At 46.6% G+C, this 18082-nt stretch overlaps 1 protein-coding gene across 1 annotated transcript in view; it reads left to right on the top strand.

Moving 5' to 3' along the window:
* Positions 1-16785, top strand: part of OTULIN (OTU deubiquitinase with linear linkage specificity) — a 32425-nt gene extending 15640 nt beyond the window's left edge. Inside the window, exons 4-7 of the mRNA XM_052659120.1 lie at positions 1301-1444; positions 7664-7789; positions 10684-10953; positions 15427-16785. Coding sequence (XP_052515080.1) covers positions 1301-1444; positions 7664-7789; positions 10684-10953; positions 15427-15621 — 735 coding nt within the window. The 3' untranslated portion in view covers positions 15622-16785. The remainder of the gene's footprint in view (positions 1-1300; positions 1445-7663; positions 7790-10683; positions 10954-15426) is intronic.
* The last annotated feature ends 1297 nt before the right edge of the window (positions 16786-18082 follow it).

Here is an 18082-nt window from a genome sequence, read left to right as displayed (position 1 = left end):
TAGGGAAGAGGTGCATTTAGTAGGCATGAGTCTCCCTGATGGGCCTTCTATTGCAGTAGTTGGGCCGCTGAACAGAAATGCAGCTCTCAGAATTTTATTATTGGAAAGAAATACTTTCATATCCACTTCAAACATCATCCTGTGACTTGAATCTTGAAAACAACTTACGACAGGGTCCAGTGCTTGGACACAGGATGACTGTCTACGGGGTCCCCACCCCAGGACGGTGCCACTTCTTCCTTTGCGTACGTGTGTGTTGAGGGGGAAACATGGTTTTAAGTGGCTGTTGAGGAAGAGCAGGGCAAGCGACAGATCCACGTGGTCAAGGGGGAGTGAGATGGGAAAGCCTGAAAGTTGATGCTGAGGCCTGAGCAGCGTCCAGCGGAGAACTCAGTCAGCCAGGTGCCTGGACCAGCTCCGTGGTATTTCATGGTGTCCTTTTAAGGGGAGTGTGCTCAAAACGGTCCGTTTGGATGGCTGTGTTTGAGTGACTGAGCATGTCACCGAGAATTTTCATTTCCTTGTTTCACTTCCAGGCTGAATAATAGTGACAATTCAATCCACTTTTTAAAAAACAGAATTGATCCAGGCACCTCCAAGACGATACATATAATCTTTATGTATTTCATGGAAATGTGGGGTACAGGGTGTTATCTTTAATATGGAGACATAAGCCAGGTAGAGAATCCACCTGTCAACACGGGGAGATACAAAAGATGAGGGTTCGAGCCTTGGGCCAGGAAGATTCCCCTTGCGTAGGAAGTGGCAACCCACTCCTGTGTTCTTGTCTGGAAAATCCCATGGATAGAGGAGCCTGTTGGGCTATAGTCCATAGGGTTGCAAAGAGTCAGACACGACTGGGGAATTGGGCACATAAGCTGGGTGCATCTCTTTTCTTTCCTGTCTCCCCATTAAAGAGTTTAGGGTCAACTTAAACACAGACCAAAGCCTTCAGATTACTGGTTATTAATAAGTGAGTGTTACAGCAGTTGCTTAGACAGGGACATACGACTTCAACTTTGGGGGTAACTAGCATTTTAATAATACTTAGTGTCCCATTCTATATGTTCTAGTATGTTGTGTCTGCTGCATATGCTGATATTTTGTATGATACTAACGTTTGTTAATTTATTTTGATGAATAAAAAGGGAATTAAAATATCCTGCAGGAAAGACTTAGCCATTCTTCCTCTGATCAGGGTAGGGGGCGTGGGGGGCATATTTCTTCCACATGAATAAAATTCTCCCCGCTCTCCGAAGTCAGTAACGACCATTTGAATTTTTTGATGCTTTTTGCTCAGGGCTACGAGGAGGTGTCTCAGAAATTCACCTCCATCAGGCGAGTCCGTGGAGATAACTACTGTGCACTGAGGGCCACACTGTTCCAGGCCATGAGTCAGCCAGCGGCGCTGCCCTCCTGGCTGCAGGACCCGGAGCTCACGCTGGTACGCTGCTGCCGCAGGTTTGAGTCTGCACTGCTTCCCATCGTTTCTGCAGCAAAGACTTCCCTTGTCTGCCCCTCGCTGTGTGCTGGTACTTGCCTGCAGTGTGATGTCAGCGTGCAGGTCTCTGCAGCTTTCTGTGGCTGGGATGACTTTGCATAGTAGAGCAACCAAAAATGATTATTTCCCGGAGGAGTAAGATGATAAAATTTATTTAGCGCCTCAGCTGAACTAGAGAGCAGGGGTTTGTTTAGGGCTTGCCCAAAGCACTGAGGGCAGTTTGACTTCCGAGTCGGAGTCTCCACCAAGTGGGCTTTGTATTGTACTCTCTGAGAACCTGCTGGGGTTTCCAAAGGCACGTTTCTGGGCTTCCGTCTCCAATTCAGGGAATTAGCACCGTCTGGAGAGTGTTAGGAGGGTCATAGGCTTGGTACGTGACAGGCACCGGCTGAGATGGTTGCTGTCAACTGGGGGAGGCTTCCTGGGGAGGTGAGGGTTGGGGGCTCTGTCCCATGCCTGGCCCTCGTTAGTTGTTTTGAATCTGCAGCCTGACAGTGACACCCCAAGAAGTCACGTTATCCCTGTGTCGTGTATCCATGATGGACATCAGCTGAGGTCACGATAGGTTAGATGATAGACCATTCCTCAAGAGCTTGGTGAGCAGTCATGATTGAGCGGAGCTCACACTATAACGTTAATTGGAAGAAAATGGGAAATCTTGGGCTTGTCTTAACCCCCCAAACCAAAACCCAAAGTGTCAGCTCTGGGAGATGTGCCTCCCCAGCAACTTAGAGGAAAAAAGTCAGGATTTTAGTGGATCACAGGCCCAGTAGCAGCCCACAGGTGTGTTGATGGCCTCAGTGATGAGGAACCCTGTTTTATAATGAAAGGGATAGGTAGGGAATTTGGGGTGGACATGGACACACTGCTATATTTAAAATGGATAAACCAGCAAGGACCCACTCTTCAGCACAGGGAACTCTGCTCATTGTTATGTGGCAGCCTGAATGGGAAGGGAGTCTAGGGGAGAATGGATACATGTATATGCATGGCTGAGTCCCTTCACTGTTCACCTGAAACGCACAGCATTCATTGTTAATTGGGTATACGCCAATACAAAATAAAAAGTTTAAAAAACACCAAATGCTTCTAAACACAGGCAGTGACAACCTGTCTTGAACTGGGCTGGTCGAATCCCATTTTAGGGACTACGGGCAGCTCTGTGCCTGTTCCCTTGGGACAGAAGGGCGTGTGCCCGAGGCAATCTGTCTCCTTCTGGGAACAGTTGAAGGAGCTGGGGTATTTGCCTGGAATAGAGACTTGTAGAGGATACTGGCTGGCAGCTCAGCTAATTGCAGATCTGTTAGGTGGTCGGGGTGTCACATAGCCTCCGAGCACAGCCAGGCCCAGAAGGTGGAGGATACCACCTGTCTGCCCGGTGATTACCCACTCTATAAAGCGGTATGAAAGCGGCACCCTTGTGTAAGCTGTCTAGATGACATCTGTGAAAGATTCTTCTAATCAGAGATGCATCATCTCAAGCAGATTTCTCAGTATTAGCTTATTTCTTTTTTCAATAAAGAAGCAAAAAAAAATGGATACAGTAGGCTATTTTTAGCTTTGCAGGTTATGCTAAGTATTAGTACTGAAATATTTTGGAAATGTTGGTCAGCCTGCCTGTGGATCTGAGCCGCTGCTGGGGAAGCAGACACGAGCGACCTCACTTGGTTTTGCTTAACTTCTGTTTGCTAACCGTAGCTTAAATTACAGCTTGTGACACAAAGTGCTTCTCAAGTGTAGGCTCTTTTCCTTTGAACTTTTTACTTTTAAGAAGCTGCTTAGATTGATGAATTTAATTGATGTAATGAATTAGAATTCTTTTACTCTCCAAGAAACTCTGGTGCAAGTTACTTTCCAAGTAACTCTGGTCCACATAGTTAAGCATATACAATACTCCCCATAAAAGTAAAGCACGGTCTCCCTTTTGTTTTACTGACAGGATCCACCTGGGTAGGGTCATCTGTCATACTGGAAACAGCCTCGGTGGACTGTGCTTGGTTTCTGATGGCTATGAGAACATGTTGTGTGTGAGTTATGGGGCTGTAAGGTGGTTTTCCTGGCTGAATTTGAGTCATATGGAAATTCTCAAGCATTCTAATTTCTTCCCTTTTCTGTATGTATCAGCCAACCAGTAGAGTTTTTCTCTTGGGAGCATAATCTAATTAGTTAGTCACAGTGGTATTATTTTTGTCATCTAACCTTTACTGAATGCCAGGAGGCCTGCGTCAGAAAAAAGTTCATCATACCTGCCAGGGGTGTCATATGAAAGTCTATGAAACTATTCTTGCTCTCCTGCAGGTAGAAGACTTGTCCCTGTGTTAACTTTTTGGCCCCCAGCATCTTGCCTTGATTTGAGCCTTTTCTTGGGAGGGTCTGTTTTGTGATGTGTCTGGAGCAGGTGGCATGTGCACCTCATGCTTCTTATTCGAGGTGCCAGCACAGGAGGGGCACGTAGACTGGGTGCTGCCCTTGCCCAGCACAGTAGGGGCGCGTAGACTGGGTGCTGCCCTTGCCCAGCGCAGGAGGGGCACGTAGACTGGGTGCTGCTCTTGCCCAGCACAGGAGGGGCGCGTAGACTGGATTTCTTCCCTTGCCCAGTGCAGGAGGGGCGCATAGACTGGGTTTCTGCCCTTGCCCAGCGCAGGAGGGGCATGTAGACTGGGTTTCTGCCCTTGCCCAGTGCAGGAGGGGTGCATAGACTGGGTTTCTGCCCTTGCCCAGCGCAGGAGGGGTGCATAGACTGGGTTGCTACCCTTGCCCAGCGCAGGAGGGGTGTGTAGACTGGGTGCTGCCCTTGCCCAGACTAGTCTCTCACCCCTCCCAGCTGTCGTGTGCTCTCGCCTGTGGCCGCCATCCCATCCCTGTTCTCATCCCAGCCGCTCCACTTGGTCCTTCCTCAGGAAGTCCGCCCTGATAGGGGTCTTGCTGAGTGAGCAAGAGAGTGGTGTGGCGTGACCAGAACAAGTCAAGGTGGAACAAAGTGTGAGCGCACATGGGTGGAGAGACCCACAGAGACTGGCGGTGTGCACCCGTGGAGGGGGTGCCTGGACCACCTCCCCTGGAAGTGGGGTCTCTCCATCACCAGATAGCACCGCGAAACTGTAGTAAGGACACATCTCAATATGTGTTAACACACGTGCCTAAGACAAGCAGATCAGCTGATACCAAACTGTCTACCAAACACGAAACTCTTACAGGAGTTTGGCTATGAAAGTCTCTGAGTATTTCCTGTCCATCTTCCCACTAAATTAGAATAATTTATATCCGATCATATGAATTAAACCATGCTTGCTGTTAGAACTTGGTATAAATGATCTGAGTTTAACATGGGGTGGACTTGCTGTTAGATGCACAATAACCATCTGGCAGCAAGTCAGTCTCAGTTTCCCCTGATGCTTGAATCTCTGAATTGCTGAGGAGACCACGACCACCCCGACACCCCTCCTTAGCACTGCGAGTCAGACAGGTCCTGGGACACCCAAGCTTGTACGTGAATCTGTAGACCTAGAGCCAGCCTCAGCCCCAGCCTGCAGGCCACCTGCTGTGCTAAACATCCCTTGACCTCAGCATGCATTTATCTCATCAGGAGATCAGTGCGGTGAGCCCAGAGAAGCCCCATGCTCTGTAGCTGGCAGTATCTGCTTGCGTTCACATCTGGGGAGAGGCTGTCCACAGCCCTTGGCATCGTCCCTCGCTCTTGGAACACACTTGGTTTCAGGACATGACGGGGCGACAGGAAGCGCAGGACTGAGACCCTCCCTTGGTGTGAGGTCGGTGGAGGAGGGCCAGGCCATGCTTCCTGCACTGCTCAGCTGCTCTGGCCTTGCTGTCATGGCCCATCTCACAGTCTGGCCACTCCGCACCGCCTGTCTTCAGGTCTGGGCTCCCTGTGTGCTGTGTCTGCCTCTGTCCAGACCCCGGTCTCTGTAGTGTTGACTGTAGTCAGATCATCTGACCCTGACCTTGGATGTGGCTTGCTCTGGCTCTTCTTAAACTTGGGCAGCACCTGGGTCCCTCAAGAGGTGGTGTCCTTCGGGACAGGGGCTCGGTTAAGTTTCAGAATGTCTCTGAATGGGTGGGACCTGTGACAGTGTTTGCTTAGAGTACGATAGACTGTATCAAAGCTCATGAGTTTGGGGAAGGACACGTTTTCATTATATGCTGTCCCTTTAGTCATAGTACTGATTTCAAGGATTATGGACATTTGCTAGAGAAAATAGGCTTTTAAAAAATATTTCAGTCACAAATGAAATTATACCAAAGCTGATTGCCTACTTTGTTAAGCATGTCCCATCATTGTTTTCTGTTTTTAATTTTGTTTCTTCCTTAAATCTCCTTTAATCTAAGAGAAGTCCAGTCTCTGAGTGTGCGGTGTAAAAGAATAGCCTTGTATGTGTGATGTGTGTCTCATGACCCACGAAAGCATTTAAAGTTATACTCTTTCTTTTTAAAAAAAAAATCTGAGTAAAGGATTTCAAGTCCCATTATTCTTTGCTCATGGTTTCTTTTCACACCTCAATTTTGGGGCTTTTTCCAGGATCTCCATATCTCCCAGAAGTATACAACCCTGGAGAATTACTCTAGTGACAGTTTGGTCCATGCATGGAAGGAGCGAGGGAATGGACTTCTGTTTGGGTCCTCTGTGGAGTTAGGTCTTTGGGGTCTCTTGAGTACTTGAGTGCTGTGCCTGCTCTTTGGGTCCCGACCCGTGATGCTCACGTGCTCTCCCAGGCTTCCCCCCGCCCCGTCTGCCAGCTCGCATCTGCGCAGCCAGTACTTTCTGCTCGTTGCGCTTCTTTGTGCTCAGTTGGGATTTCAACATGTTGCCACTTGAGGGCATTTTAGGTTCTGGTGACAAACCAGAGGACCTAACAGAAGGTTTGCAGGAGAACCGCCCACATGTTGCTGAAACGCAGGACAGTGTGGGTGCAGCGCTGGGCTCCTGTTGGGTGGGAAGGGGGGTCGTTTGTCATCGTGATAAGTGAGAATGCAACCCCCCACCCCCCACGAACGAGTAAGTGTAGATGGCCTCACTGTGGTAACTAGCTGAAGAGGAGTTCAGTCCCTGTTGTGGTTTTGTCTCTTTGGAGAGATGAAACCACCTTAGTTTCTCATGATTGCTGTAGATAGAGAAGGTAAAACTGAGTTACCGTTCACGAAGGGTCTTCAGTGTCTTAGATTCAGGAGAACAGAACATACGGCCTCATTTAAAACTGTATTTATGATTGTTAAGCTCCGGTTCCAGGGAAGAATTCATCATTCTCTAAGATCTTTTGACTTGGAAGTGAACTGTTTTTCCTTTCTGCATTTTATAGCACTGAGGTGACATGCCTGTGCCCAGCCCAATAACATGGACTTCTCCTGACACACCCTAGACTCCTGGGAGAGTCTGGGTTCCTGTGCTGACATCGATTGAGTTTTGTCCCAGCTTGCCTTTCAGACTCCAGATTCTACTGATGATGAGGGGAAAACAAAATAACAGACACTCCAGGAAAAAAGGCCAAGTGATGGTGTCCTTTCTTTGATGAGCCAGGCCAGCCTGGCTCCTTTAACCCTTGCTTCTTATTCTCAGTTGTAGTTTTTTATCTTACTTACACTGATTAGGTACTTAAACTGGATACCATCTTGTTTCTTTTTAATCTTAAAAATATGATGATAGTGTAAAAATTGGAAATTAGGTTTTGTTTTCCTAGCCAGGAAAGGAGCAGGTTTTTGCTGTTTCCGGACCATCTCATTAGACCCAAAGTGCCTTCCTGAGTCAGGCATCAGGGAGTGGCAGGGTGGGGGCCAGTGAGCCCAGCTGGAACCCAGGTGGTTTATGCCAAGACCTGTGTGGACACTGCCTTCACACACCCTTACATAGAGCTCGGGAGTGTTTGTGGCTGTGGCGGGAGCCCAGCAAGGTAGACCGTGCCTTTGGGCCGCAACCAGAACCGCCTTGTCACTCTCACAGCCCTCCGCAGGGTGGCTGTTTCTGACCTCCTGACTTCTAGATTTAGGTCCCCCGACCCAAACCCAGACAGATGTGCAGAAATTAATTCTGGAAACAAAGGCAGCAAAGATCGGTCTTCTAGGTTACATTGTTTCTTACAGCTTGGCTCATGTGATGGAGTGTTTGGAACCTTAACCTTTTTTCTCTCTTCTGCTTCTTGATAACTCTAGTTACCAGAAAAGCTCATAAGCAAATACAGCTGGATCAAGCAGTGGAAGCTGGGACTGAAATTTGAGGGGAAGAGCCAGGACCTGGTGGATAAAATTAAGGAGTCCCTCGCTTTACTGAGGAAGAAGGTTTGGAACATATTGTTTTCTTTGATAAGTACAGAGCTCTGACTCCCAATTGCCTCAGCACACCACTTCTTAGTCCACACTTAGTGGGTTACAGGCTGCCCAGGTGGCTCAGCGGTAAAGAATCCGCCCGCCAATGCAGGAGATGTGAGTTCGATCCCTGGGTCGGGAAGATTCCCCTGGAGAAGGAAATAGCAGCCCACTCCAGTTTTCTTGCCTGGAGAACCGCATGGATGGAGGAGCCTGGCGGGCTACAGTCCATGGGGTTGCCATGAATCAGACATGCCTGAGCGACTAAGCAACAATGGTGGGTTACCACTTGCTCTTGGCTGGATTTTACGCAAAGTAATTCTAAACAAACACAAACTCTTCCTCTGAGGTGTTTGGTAAAATGAAGCGGTATTAACATCATACATTCTCAGAGGAGATGACATGTTACGTGAAATGTTTAATTTTGTTTAAAGCAAACCTTACAATTGTAGTCTTCTAAGTTATGCTGACAAGTTTCAGGGATGTCATTTGGTCCGTATCTCATACAGTATCATCAGTGATATGAATGCTCATTTATTAAATTCTTCCCAATTATGTTCATGTTTTAAGATTCTGTCCATATTTATTAGGCATGTTTTCTTTTACAACGATTGTCCAGGGCAGTAGATTTAGTAACTTGTCTTTTGAAAATGATCCTCAGGGTTTCTCTGAAGCAGAACTGTGAGAAGGCACTTGGTCAGCTGAGCCCCAGTGATTTGGTCGTTAAACCCTCCCTCTCCATGGCTCTCTGCTGTCTTACATGGGTGGGGTATCCTGCTTGCATGTCAGCCCACATGGACCTCTCGGTTGCTGGCCTCTGAACAGCCTGGATGCTCTCCTCTCCAGGAATCCCGGACAGAGGGCCTGTTAGTTGTTCCGGGCTTAGTGGGTGGAGTAGGGAGGGCTGTAAGGCGGTGTCAGGCATCGTCTTTCAAGACTTCCTAGCACACACCCCAGTCGTCAGCCTCTTAACTATGGCCTGCTGCCCCCATGAGACTTGCAGCCTCACGAGAGACTTCATATACTTCATATGTGCCAGGCTGTACCCTGATTTCTATTATGTAATTGTCACGTGATAAGTGTTCAGCAGGGTGTTGTCACTGTGGTCGTCCTCACTTTACAGACGAGGAGACCGTCCTGTTCATTCCTTTACAGCCAGTGCTGGGCACTGGGCCTGACACACAGCAGGAATTTGGGAAATACTTCGTTGAATGAGTGGAGGACCCTGACTTCCTGGAGCCTAGTTTTTATTTATAAAAATGAGAAATGTGTGCTGGAAAATAATACTGTTGAAGAAGGACTAGTGATAAAGACGTGGGAGCAAGAGAAGGACAGAGGGGGTCTGTTCGTGTTGCCTGTTGAAGCAAAACACAGGATTAGAAGGGCTGGAGCCCCACACGGCCCCAGGCAGGCCCTGGGTTAGCAGCGGGTGGAGCTTGGGAGAGTGAACAGGAAGGCTTCAGCATAGCCACTAGTGACCGTCCATTTTAACTCAAATTTTTCAGTTCTTGAGAAGTCACTTTATACATCTAGTAAAGACATACCTAGTCTGCTGTAACTGATCTTGATTTGGGGGAATTTTAAAGTGATTACAATTTATAATTATTCCATTAAAATTATTCCTTAATAATCTGAGCCAGCACTGCTGACACCTCGTAGGTACCAGGGTGTGCACTAAAGTTCTTTGTATTACATAATTCTCACACCAGAAGGGCGTCATGGTTGTGGTTGTGCCCACTTTACAGGTGACGAGACTAAGGCCCTGCAGGGGCCAGCAGCTGCTCGGTGGTGAGGCCCTTGTTCCATCCTGACTCTGACTCCAGAGCTGTGCTCTCACCTGCCAGCCTGGTCTACGCCTGGAAAATATGAGATGTTGTAGCTTTCGGAGTCCTGTGGCACAGTTATCACCATTAAAATGTACTCTTGAATTAAAAAATTTAATGGTTTTGCAGAGGAGCAGTAGTTACTGATTATACACAAGGATTAGTTTTGTGCTGGCATCTCTTATTCCCAAGGAGATTCTTGACTTATAACAACATATATTTGTAGGGTTTTCTTCTTCACCTAAGGAGTTAGCATTTGTTAGCTGAATACCTGATTGTTGTTGTTCAGTTGCTACGTTGTATCTGACTCCTTGTGACCCCATGGACTGCAGCTCTCTAGGCTTCCCTGTCCTTCACTACCTCCCAGAGTTTGCTCAGATTCCTGTTCATTGAGTTGGTGATACTATCTAACCATCTCATCCTGTGCTGCCCCCTTCTCCTTGAATACCTGATTCTGTCCTTTGTTTTTAATCAGAAGTCAGTACGAATTTCCTGAGTAGATTTACTCATCTGAAACTCAAGTAAACTTTTAATAAGAGGTTAGAAGGGTAAGTTTAGTAAACAGGTATTCAGGAGATGTCACAGTCTTCCTTGCCTGTCTTCATGTTCTAAGGTTGGCTTGGTGTTTCTGGGTGGTATCGGCTGCCATAAGCCCCTTCAAGGAGAGGGGTGATTTCAGCTATGCTCCAGGGCATCATCACATCAGGTCTCTCAAAAGCATGTTCGCTCTCCTTCAAATATTTGTTTATTGACCTGTTCCGTTTCTTTGCCTGGGAAGATACGAGAGTTGAAATTTCCATTCCGTGATCCTAGAGCTTGTCCTTAGTGCAGTATACTTTTGTTTCAGATTACCAGGGGAAGAGCTGAATAAGGAAAGCGTGTGGTACAGTTGTTGCTCAAGTGCTGGAAAATTGAATGCTGAGCGTTGGTACATGACCTGTGGTCGCCTACCTATTCTGAAAATAATTTTGTGCTCATAGTGTGGGGTTTTACCAGGGACTTTCAGAACAACAATTTAATTATTACGTAATTTTCTTATTATAGTGGGCAAGCCTGGCTGAACTGAGAACTGCGGAAGCAAGGCAGATGGCTTGTGATGAACTGTTCACAAATGAAGAAGAGGAGTACAGCCTCTATGAAGCTGTAAAGTTCCTAATGCTGAACAGAGCCATCGAACTCTATGATGATAAAGAGAAGGGAGAGGAAGTGCCGTTTTTCTCTGTGCTTCTCTTTGCTCGGGATACGTCGAGTGACCCTGGGCAGCTGCTGCGGAACCATCTGAACCAGGTGGGGCACACTGGCGGCCTGGAACAGGTGAGTCGTGCCTTTGGGAGTTCGTTAGCCCAGAGCAACAGCATCAGCCTTCAACCACTGCTTCAGTTTTTGTGGGTCCAGAGCTCGGGAGCCGTGCCATTGTGTGGTTCTGGCTCAGGGTCGCAGGAGGTTGCGTTGAGTCTTGGCCAGGGCTGCAGTCTCCGGAGGGCTCAACTGCGGCTGGAGGGTCCACTTGCACCCTGGTGCACACTCACCTGGCTGTTGATGGGAGGGCTCAGTCCCTCACTGGGGGTCAGTGGGAAGGCTCAGTGCCTCGCTATGTGGGGCTTTCCATAGGGCTGCTCAAATGTCCTCCTGACATGGCAGCTGGCTTCTCTCAGAAGGTGGTCCAAGAAGACAGCCAGGACGCTCAAGTGCCTTCTGTGGTCTAATCTTGGAAGTCACTCACTGGCACTTACACTAGGTTCTGTTTGTTAGAAGCAGATCACGTCATTCTTCCCACACTCAAGTCAGGCATGCTGAAGAATTGTGAGTCTATTTTTTATTTATTTATTTATTTTTAATTGGAGGATAATTGCTTTGGAATACTGCATTGGTTTCTGCCGTGCATCAACATGAATCAGCCGAGGGTATATATATATGTCCCTTCCCCTTTGAACCTCCCTCCACCTCCCAGCCCTCGAGGGTGAACCTGTTTTATACCCCCCATGGTTGTCTCAGCCTGGGCTTTCTCCTGTTGTGTGGTGGATGGGACCAGAACCTTTGGCTCCAGAAAGAAACCAAGCCCCGGGAAGGAGTCCTCTGAAGGGTCTTGATTAATCTTGGCTGCTGTCGCTGTATTAGGTAACATCCTTTAAAAATAGAAGTGGAGTCACTTTGGCCAGGAGAGCCAGCCTGCTCTTGGATCTTCAACAGATAGGCTAAGTTTGGAGTTTCATCCAGAGACCCAGAGTGGCGCTGTCCTGTGGGTCACCCATTGACCCACCACACTCTGCTCTCTTTTTTTGTTGGGTCATTACATTGCTCTGAACAGCCTAAGTCCTTCTTTAGTCATATAGCCAACCACTTGAGAAGCATGGTTGGTGACACTGTACAGGAGACGGATCAAGACCATCCCCAAGAAAAAGAAATGCAAAAAAACCAAAATGGCTGTCTGAGGAGGCCTTACAAATAGCTGTGAAAAGAAGAGAAGTGAAAAGCAAAGGAATAAAGGAAAGATATACCCATTTGAATGCAGAGTTCCAAAGAATAGCAAGGAGAGATAAAAAGCCTTCCTCAGCGATTAATGCAAAGAAATAGAGGGAAACAATAGAATGGGAAAGACTAGAGATCTCTTCAAGAAAATTAGAGATACCAAGGGAACTTTTCATGCAAAGATGGGCTCAATAAAGGACAAGAAATGGTATGGATCTAACAGAGGCAGACGATATTAAGAGGAGGTGGCATGAATACACAGAAGGACTGTACAAAAAAGGTCTTCATGATCCAGATAATCATGATGGTGTGATCACTCACCTAGAGCCAGACATCCTGGAATGTGAAGTCAAGTGGGCCTTAGGAAGCATCACTACGAACAAAGCTAGTGGAGGTGATGGAATTCTAGTTGAGCTATTTCAGATCCTAAAAGATGATGCTGTGAAAGTGCTGCACTCAATATACCAGCAAATTTGGAAAACTCAGCAGTGGCCACAGAACTGGAAAAGGTCAGTTTTCATTCCAATCCCAAAGAAAGGCAATGCCAAAGAATGCTCAAACTACTGCACAGTTGTACTCATCTCACACGCTAGTAAAGTAATGCTCAAAATTCTCCAAGCCAGGCTTCAGCAATATGTGAACCGTGAACTTCCAGATGTTCAAGGTGGTTTTAGAAAAGGCAGAAGAACCAGAGATCAAATTGCCAACATCCGCTGGATCATCAAAAAAGCAAGAGAGTTCCAGAAAAACGTCTATTTCTGCTTTATTGACTATGCCAAAGCCTTTGTGTGGATCAAAATAAACTGTGGAACATTCTGAAAGAGATGGGAATATCAGACCACCTGACCTGCCTCTTGAGAAACCGGTACGGAGGTCAGGAAGCAACAGTTAAAACTGGACATGGAACAACAGACTGGTTCCAAATAGGAAAAGGAGTACGTCAAGGCTGTATATTGTCAGCCTGCTTATTTAACTTATATGCAGAGTACATTATGAGAAATGCTGGGCTGGAAGAAGCACAAGCTGGAATCAAGATTGCCCGGAGAAATATCAATAACCTCAGATATGCAGATGACACCACCCTTATGGCAGAAAGTGAAGAACTAAAGAGCCTCTTGATGAAAGTGAAAGAGGAGAGTGAAAAAGTTGGCTTAAAACTCAACATTCAGAAAACTAAGATCATGGCATCTGGTCCCATCACTTCATGGCAAATAGATGTGGAAACAGTGGCTGACTTTATTTTTGGGGGCTCCATAATCACTACAGATGGTGATTGCAGCCATGAAATTAAAAGATGATTACTCCTTGGAAGGAAAGTTATGATCAACCTAGATAGCATATTAAAAAGCAGAGACATTACTTTGCCAACGAAGGTCCATCTCGTCAAGGCTGTGGTTTTTCCAATGGTCATGTATGGATGTGAGAGTTGGACTATAAAAAAAGCTGAGTGCCGAAGAATTGATCTTTTGAACTGTTTTGTTGGAGAAGACTCTTGAGAGTCCCTTGGACTGCAAGGAGATCCAACCAGTCCATCCTAAAGGAGATCAGTCCTGGGTGTTCATTGCAAGGACTGCCGTTGAAGCTGAAACTCCAATACTTTGGCCACCTCTTGCGAAGAGCTGACTCATTGGAAAAGACCCTGATGCTTGGAAAGATTGAGGGCAGGAGGAAAAGGGGACGACAAGATGAGATGGCTGGATGGCATCACCGACTCAATGGACATGAGTTTGGGTAAACTCTAGGAGTTGGTGATGGACAGGGAGGCCTGGCACACTGTGGTCACTGGGTCGCAGAGTTGGACACGACTGAGCGACTGAACTGAGCTGAACTGAGAAGCATTGAGGCTTTCCATTCAGAGTGCTGCTTTCCTGCATGCAGGGCTGACTTGGAGCTTGCCTTTTACTGGTTACAGAGGAAAGAGCAAAGATGGCGGTCACTGCTAAGTCAGCCAGGGTCGAAGATAAACTGTTTTTAAAAAGTTGTTTGTACTCAAAAGGTAAGTTACTTAGGTGTCTTGAACCGCTGCAGATAGCTTGCACTGACAAGCCTGGTAGAGCATAGTTTGTGTATTAGGCTTCTGTTAGTCCTTTCTGAGTCCCCACAAGTCTGCTGTAACATGTTTAAATAGCAGTTTTGTTGAAATATGATGTACATACCAGTTTACTCCTTTGAAGTGTGTAACTCAGTGGATTTTAGTATGTTTATAGAGCTTTGCAGCCATCGCAGAGTCTAATTTTAGACTGTCTTATCACTCCTAAAGGAAACCTCATACCCTCATTCCCCTTTCTCCAGCCCTAGGCAACCACTAACTTACCTTCTGTTTTTACAGACTTGTCTATCCTGAGCATTTCGTGTAAATGGAATTTTATAATATGTGGTCTTTTATGACTGGCTTCTTTGAGCCTAATGTCTTCCAGATCCATCAGTATTGCAGCATGTATCAATAGCGCAGTCCTTTTTATTGACAAATAGTATTCCATTGTATGGATGTATCACATTTTATACATCCACTTCAGTTGTTTCCACTTTTTGGTGATTGTGGATAATCCTGATGTGAACATCATGTACAAGTTTTTTGCAGGACATATGTTTTTAATTCTCCTGGGTATATGTTAATCTAGGAGTGGAACTGCTGGGCTACCTGGCAATTCTTTGTTTAAAACTTTGAGGAACTGCCAAACTTTTTAAAAGCAGCTGCACTCTTTTATATCCCCACCAGCAATGTTTCAGAGTTCCATTTGTTTACGTCCTTACCACACTTTTTAAAAAAATCGAGGTTAAGTTCATATAACACCAAAGTAACCATTTTAAAGTGTGCAGTTCACTCACTTTCCGTGCATTTGCAGCCTAGTGTGACCTTTACCTGTGCCAAGTTCCGAAACAGTTTCATTCCCCTGAGAGAAAGAAAACCTGGTGCCTGTGAGGCAGTCTTTCCCCGTGATCATCTGTCCATTTGATTGTAGCCGTTCGAGTGGGTGGGAAGTGGCATCTCATTGTGGGTTTGATTTGCGTTCCCCCGATGACTTTGTATGTACTTAGTGGTATTCGCATGTCATCTTCGGAGAAAAATCTATTCAAGTCCTTTGGGCAGTTTTTAGACTGGTTTTGGCTCTTTTTTTATTGTCAAGTTGAGATGTTCTTAATGTATTCAAACCACAAGTCCCTTATGAGACATATGACCCCTTCTTGATGATGTGTTTGATTATAATGACCCAGACATAACGGCAGGACCCACACAAGCGGCAGGACTGGGGCTAGGCTGCAGGAGGAAGACGGGCTCGGACCAGCCGCATCCTTCAGCCTTTGTTCTCCCTGCAGGTCGAGATGTTCCTCCTGGCTTATGCTGTGCGCCACACCATCCAGGTGTATCGGCTCTCCAAGTATGGCACTGAGGAGTTCGTCACGGTCTACCCCACCGACCCCCCCCGGGACTGGCCGGTGGTGACCCTGATCGCCGAGGACGACCGGCACTACAACATCCCCGTCCGAGTGTGCGAGGAGACCAGCCTGTGAGCTGCGCTTAGCCTGCCTGGCCACGTGGCTGAGGGGCGCAGGCAGCCCCTCGCTGGGGCCTTGGGCCTGCAGGTCCCTGAGCCCGACCTCTGAGGACACCTGGGCCCGTTTAGCCTCACCAGACTGGAATGTTCTGGGGACTAGCTTTGGCAAATCATAAGTAACCGCGATTTTTAACCCCTCATCTGTGACACAGTACGTTCCCGTGGGGGCCTTCAGAGCACACCTGTTAAAAGGTGCAAACTACACCTCCTCCATAAAACAGATACTTTTATATCAGAGGAGTCGCATCCTGGACAGAAAAGTGTCCAAAGCGCGCTCTCATAGTAAACTGGCTTTCAATTTTTTTTTTTAAAAAGGTGGTAACTTTTGTTCTGGTGGTCACGGCGTCTGCGGTGCCCTTTCTCTACATCTATGCAATTGGTTTACGCGGTAGAAGTCGGGCAGAGCCTGCCAACAGCCCAGCATCCTCTGCTAGTCTCACCCAGCAATGGTTTGAATCCACATGTTAATTAAAGCTCTTGTAAGCTGAGTGTCTAATAGAAGAATCAACTGGGTCCAAAAGCGAGCTGCTTAAAGGCTGGAGACGGGGTTGCAGGAGGAAGCAGCGGCCCCAGGACTCTGTTGCTCTGCCAAGACGTGCCAGGCGCCTGTGGTTTCGGACACCCTGGCTCGGGAGCCTGGTATGGGGGTGGGTGGTCAGCAGGAAAGCCCCTGGGATCAGGGGCTGTTCCTTCATCTGCAGTTCCACAGATTCACCATCGTCTAGTCAGAGTCAAGCTTAGACCCGTGTGCGTTTTTAGCGGAAGCCAAGGCCAGTTAATGAGTTTCTGGAGAGTGCTTCCATTGCCAGGTTCCTGTCCCGCATCTGTTGGGGGGGATGAGTTAGCAGCAGAGGGTCTCCGGTTTTCATGAGTAAGTTTTCAGTACAAGAACATGCTTAACACTGACTGCAGAAGCATGGCCGAGCTGCACCCTTGGTTGAGTTTGGGATGCCCAGGGGAGGCAGCATTCTGGCCACGAATGGTGGCCTTGCCTAGTCAGTCACAGGCTAGGGTGGTGCCTGAGAGGCAGGGGTCGGCTCGGGCAGCCCAGTAGAGCCTTGTCTGCATCAGGGCCCGAATCCCTGTGGTGTGTGGACACCTCACTCTTTCAGACTATCAGCAGCACCTGGATCGGCTCAGTATTTGTGGAGATGGTGTTACCCTTGAAGTACTGAGCTTTATTCTATAATAATTATAATCTTTATGTGGTTTAATGCAATATAGTTGATAAGCTATCTAATCTCTTCTCCCTCCCCCCGCCCCGCCCCCAGGGACAGAACTTTTGTGAAAATGTAAGTTTTGCTTTTATTTAAAAATCAAAATTTTCGGTTGAGAAAAAAGAGGACACAGAAGACTATGCAGACTGTTACACGAGTATCCCTCCCATTACCTCATCAGTAATATTCACATTTTGGTAGATACTTAACTCATTAGGGTGTTTGAATTGAATTTTACTCTAGATGTGTGTGAATGTGTTGGAGAGGCTTTGTCTTTCACTGTGAAATGCAATGGTGCCTCGAATATGAATAAGAAGGTACCTGGAAACCAAATGAAAATAATGACTTCCTGTTGGCTTGGATGCTTCATTTTATGTTACATGATTTTCATGCAGCTTACAAGAGGAAATGCCTACCAGTTCATTCTTGAACATGTTTAAAAGCACAACTTCAAACACTTCAGTTGTACAAGGCAGTTGGTGTCTGTGTCCATCAAACCGCTGGCAGATCTCCTCTGTTGAGTTTAGTGATACTCATGATCTCTGCATTTTTGAGAATGTTCTAGTCTTAGTGAACTTGATCTGGGCTTCTGGGTAGCTCAATTACATCTCATATTTTTTTCTTGTTCCTGTGTATGATATTGTTAGAGTGTGTGCAAAAATTGTGGTCTTAACCACCCCATTGATAAAAACTTAAAAGTGTGCATTTAAGTTGCTTTCTGTCCCAAGGCCATATTAGACTCTACTCTCAGACTGTCATGCAGGTTTAGAAGGATCACAGCATCAGAGAAGTCAAGCTTTCAAAGAAACAGTACTTCAGGAAATGTAGACGATTGGCGAACTTTAAAAATACATTTTTTTTGTTGCAACATGCAACTATAGTTGCCCAGAACTTTAATTCCATTTTTCATTCTTGCTCTTGGCCTGGTTGGGTGATATCAGTAGAATTGAAATTGAGTTGAGACCAAAATGGATTCAGGAGGATAATTTACTTAGAGGGGATCTCTAAAATGGTATGAATGTTTCCAAAAAAGGAAGGTAGTGGGAACTACACTTTGCTTACTTTCTATCCCAGGATTTATTGCAAAAGTTCAGTCATTTTGGAGCCCTCTGGTCTTAGCAGAAATAAGATATCTGCCTTGAGCAGGTGTGACTTATACCTTTGAGCTCATTTAAAGTGCATTAAACCTAAGAAAAATTT

The sequence above is a fragment of the Budorcas taxicolor genome, chromosome 20, assembly GCF_023091745.1.
Source record: "Budorcas taxicolor isolate Tak-1 chromosome 20, Takin1.1, whole genome shotgun sequence".
NCBI classification, from domain to species: Eukaryota; Metazoa; Chordata; class Mammalia; order Artiodactyla; family Bovidae; genus Budorcas; species Budorcas taxicolor.
Note: the sequence above shows the minus strand (reverse complement) of the source record. Positions and strands in the feature narration are given on the sequence as shown.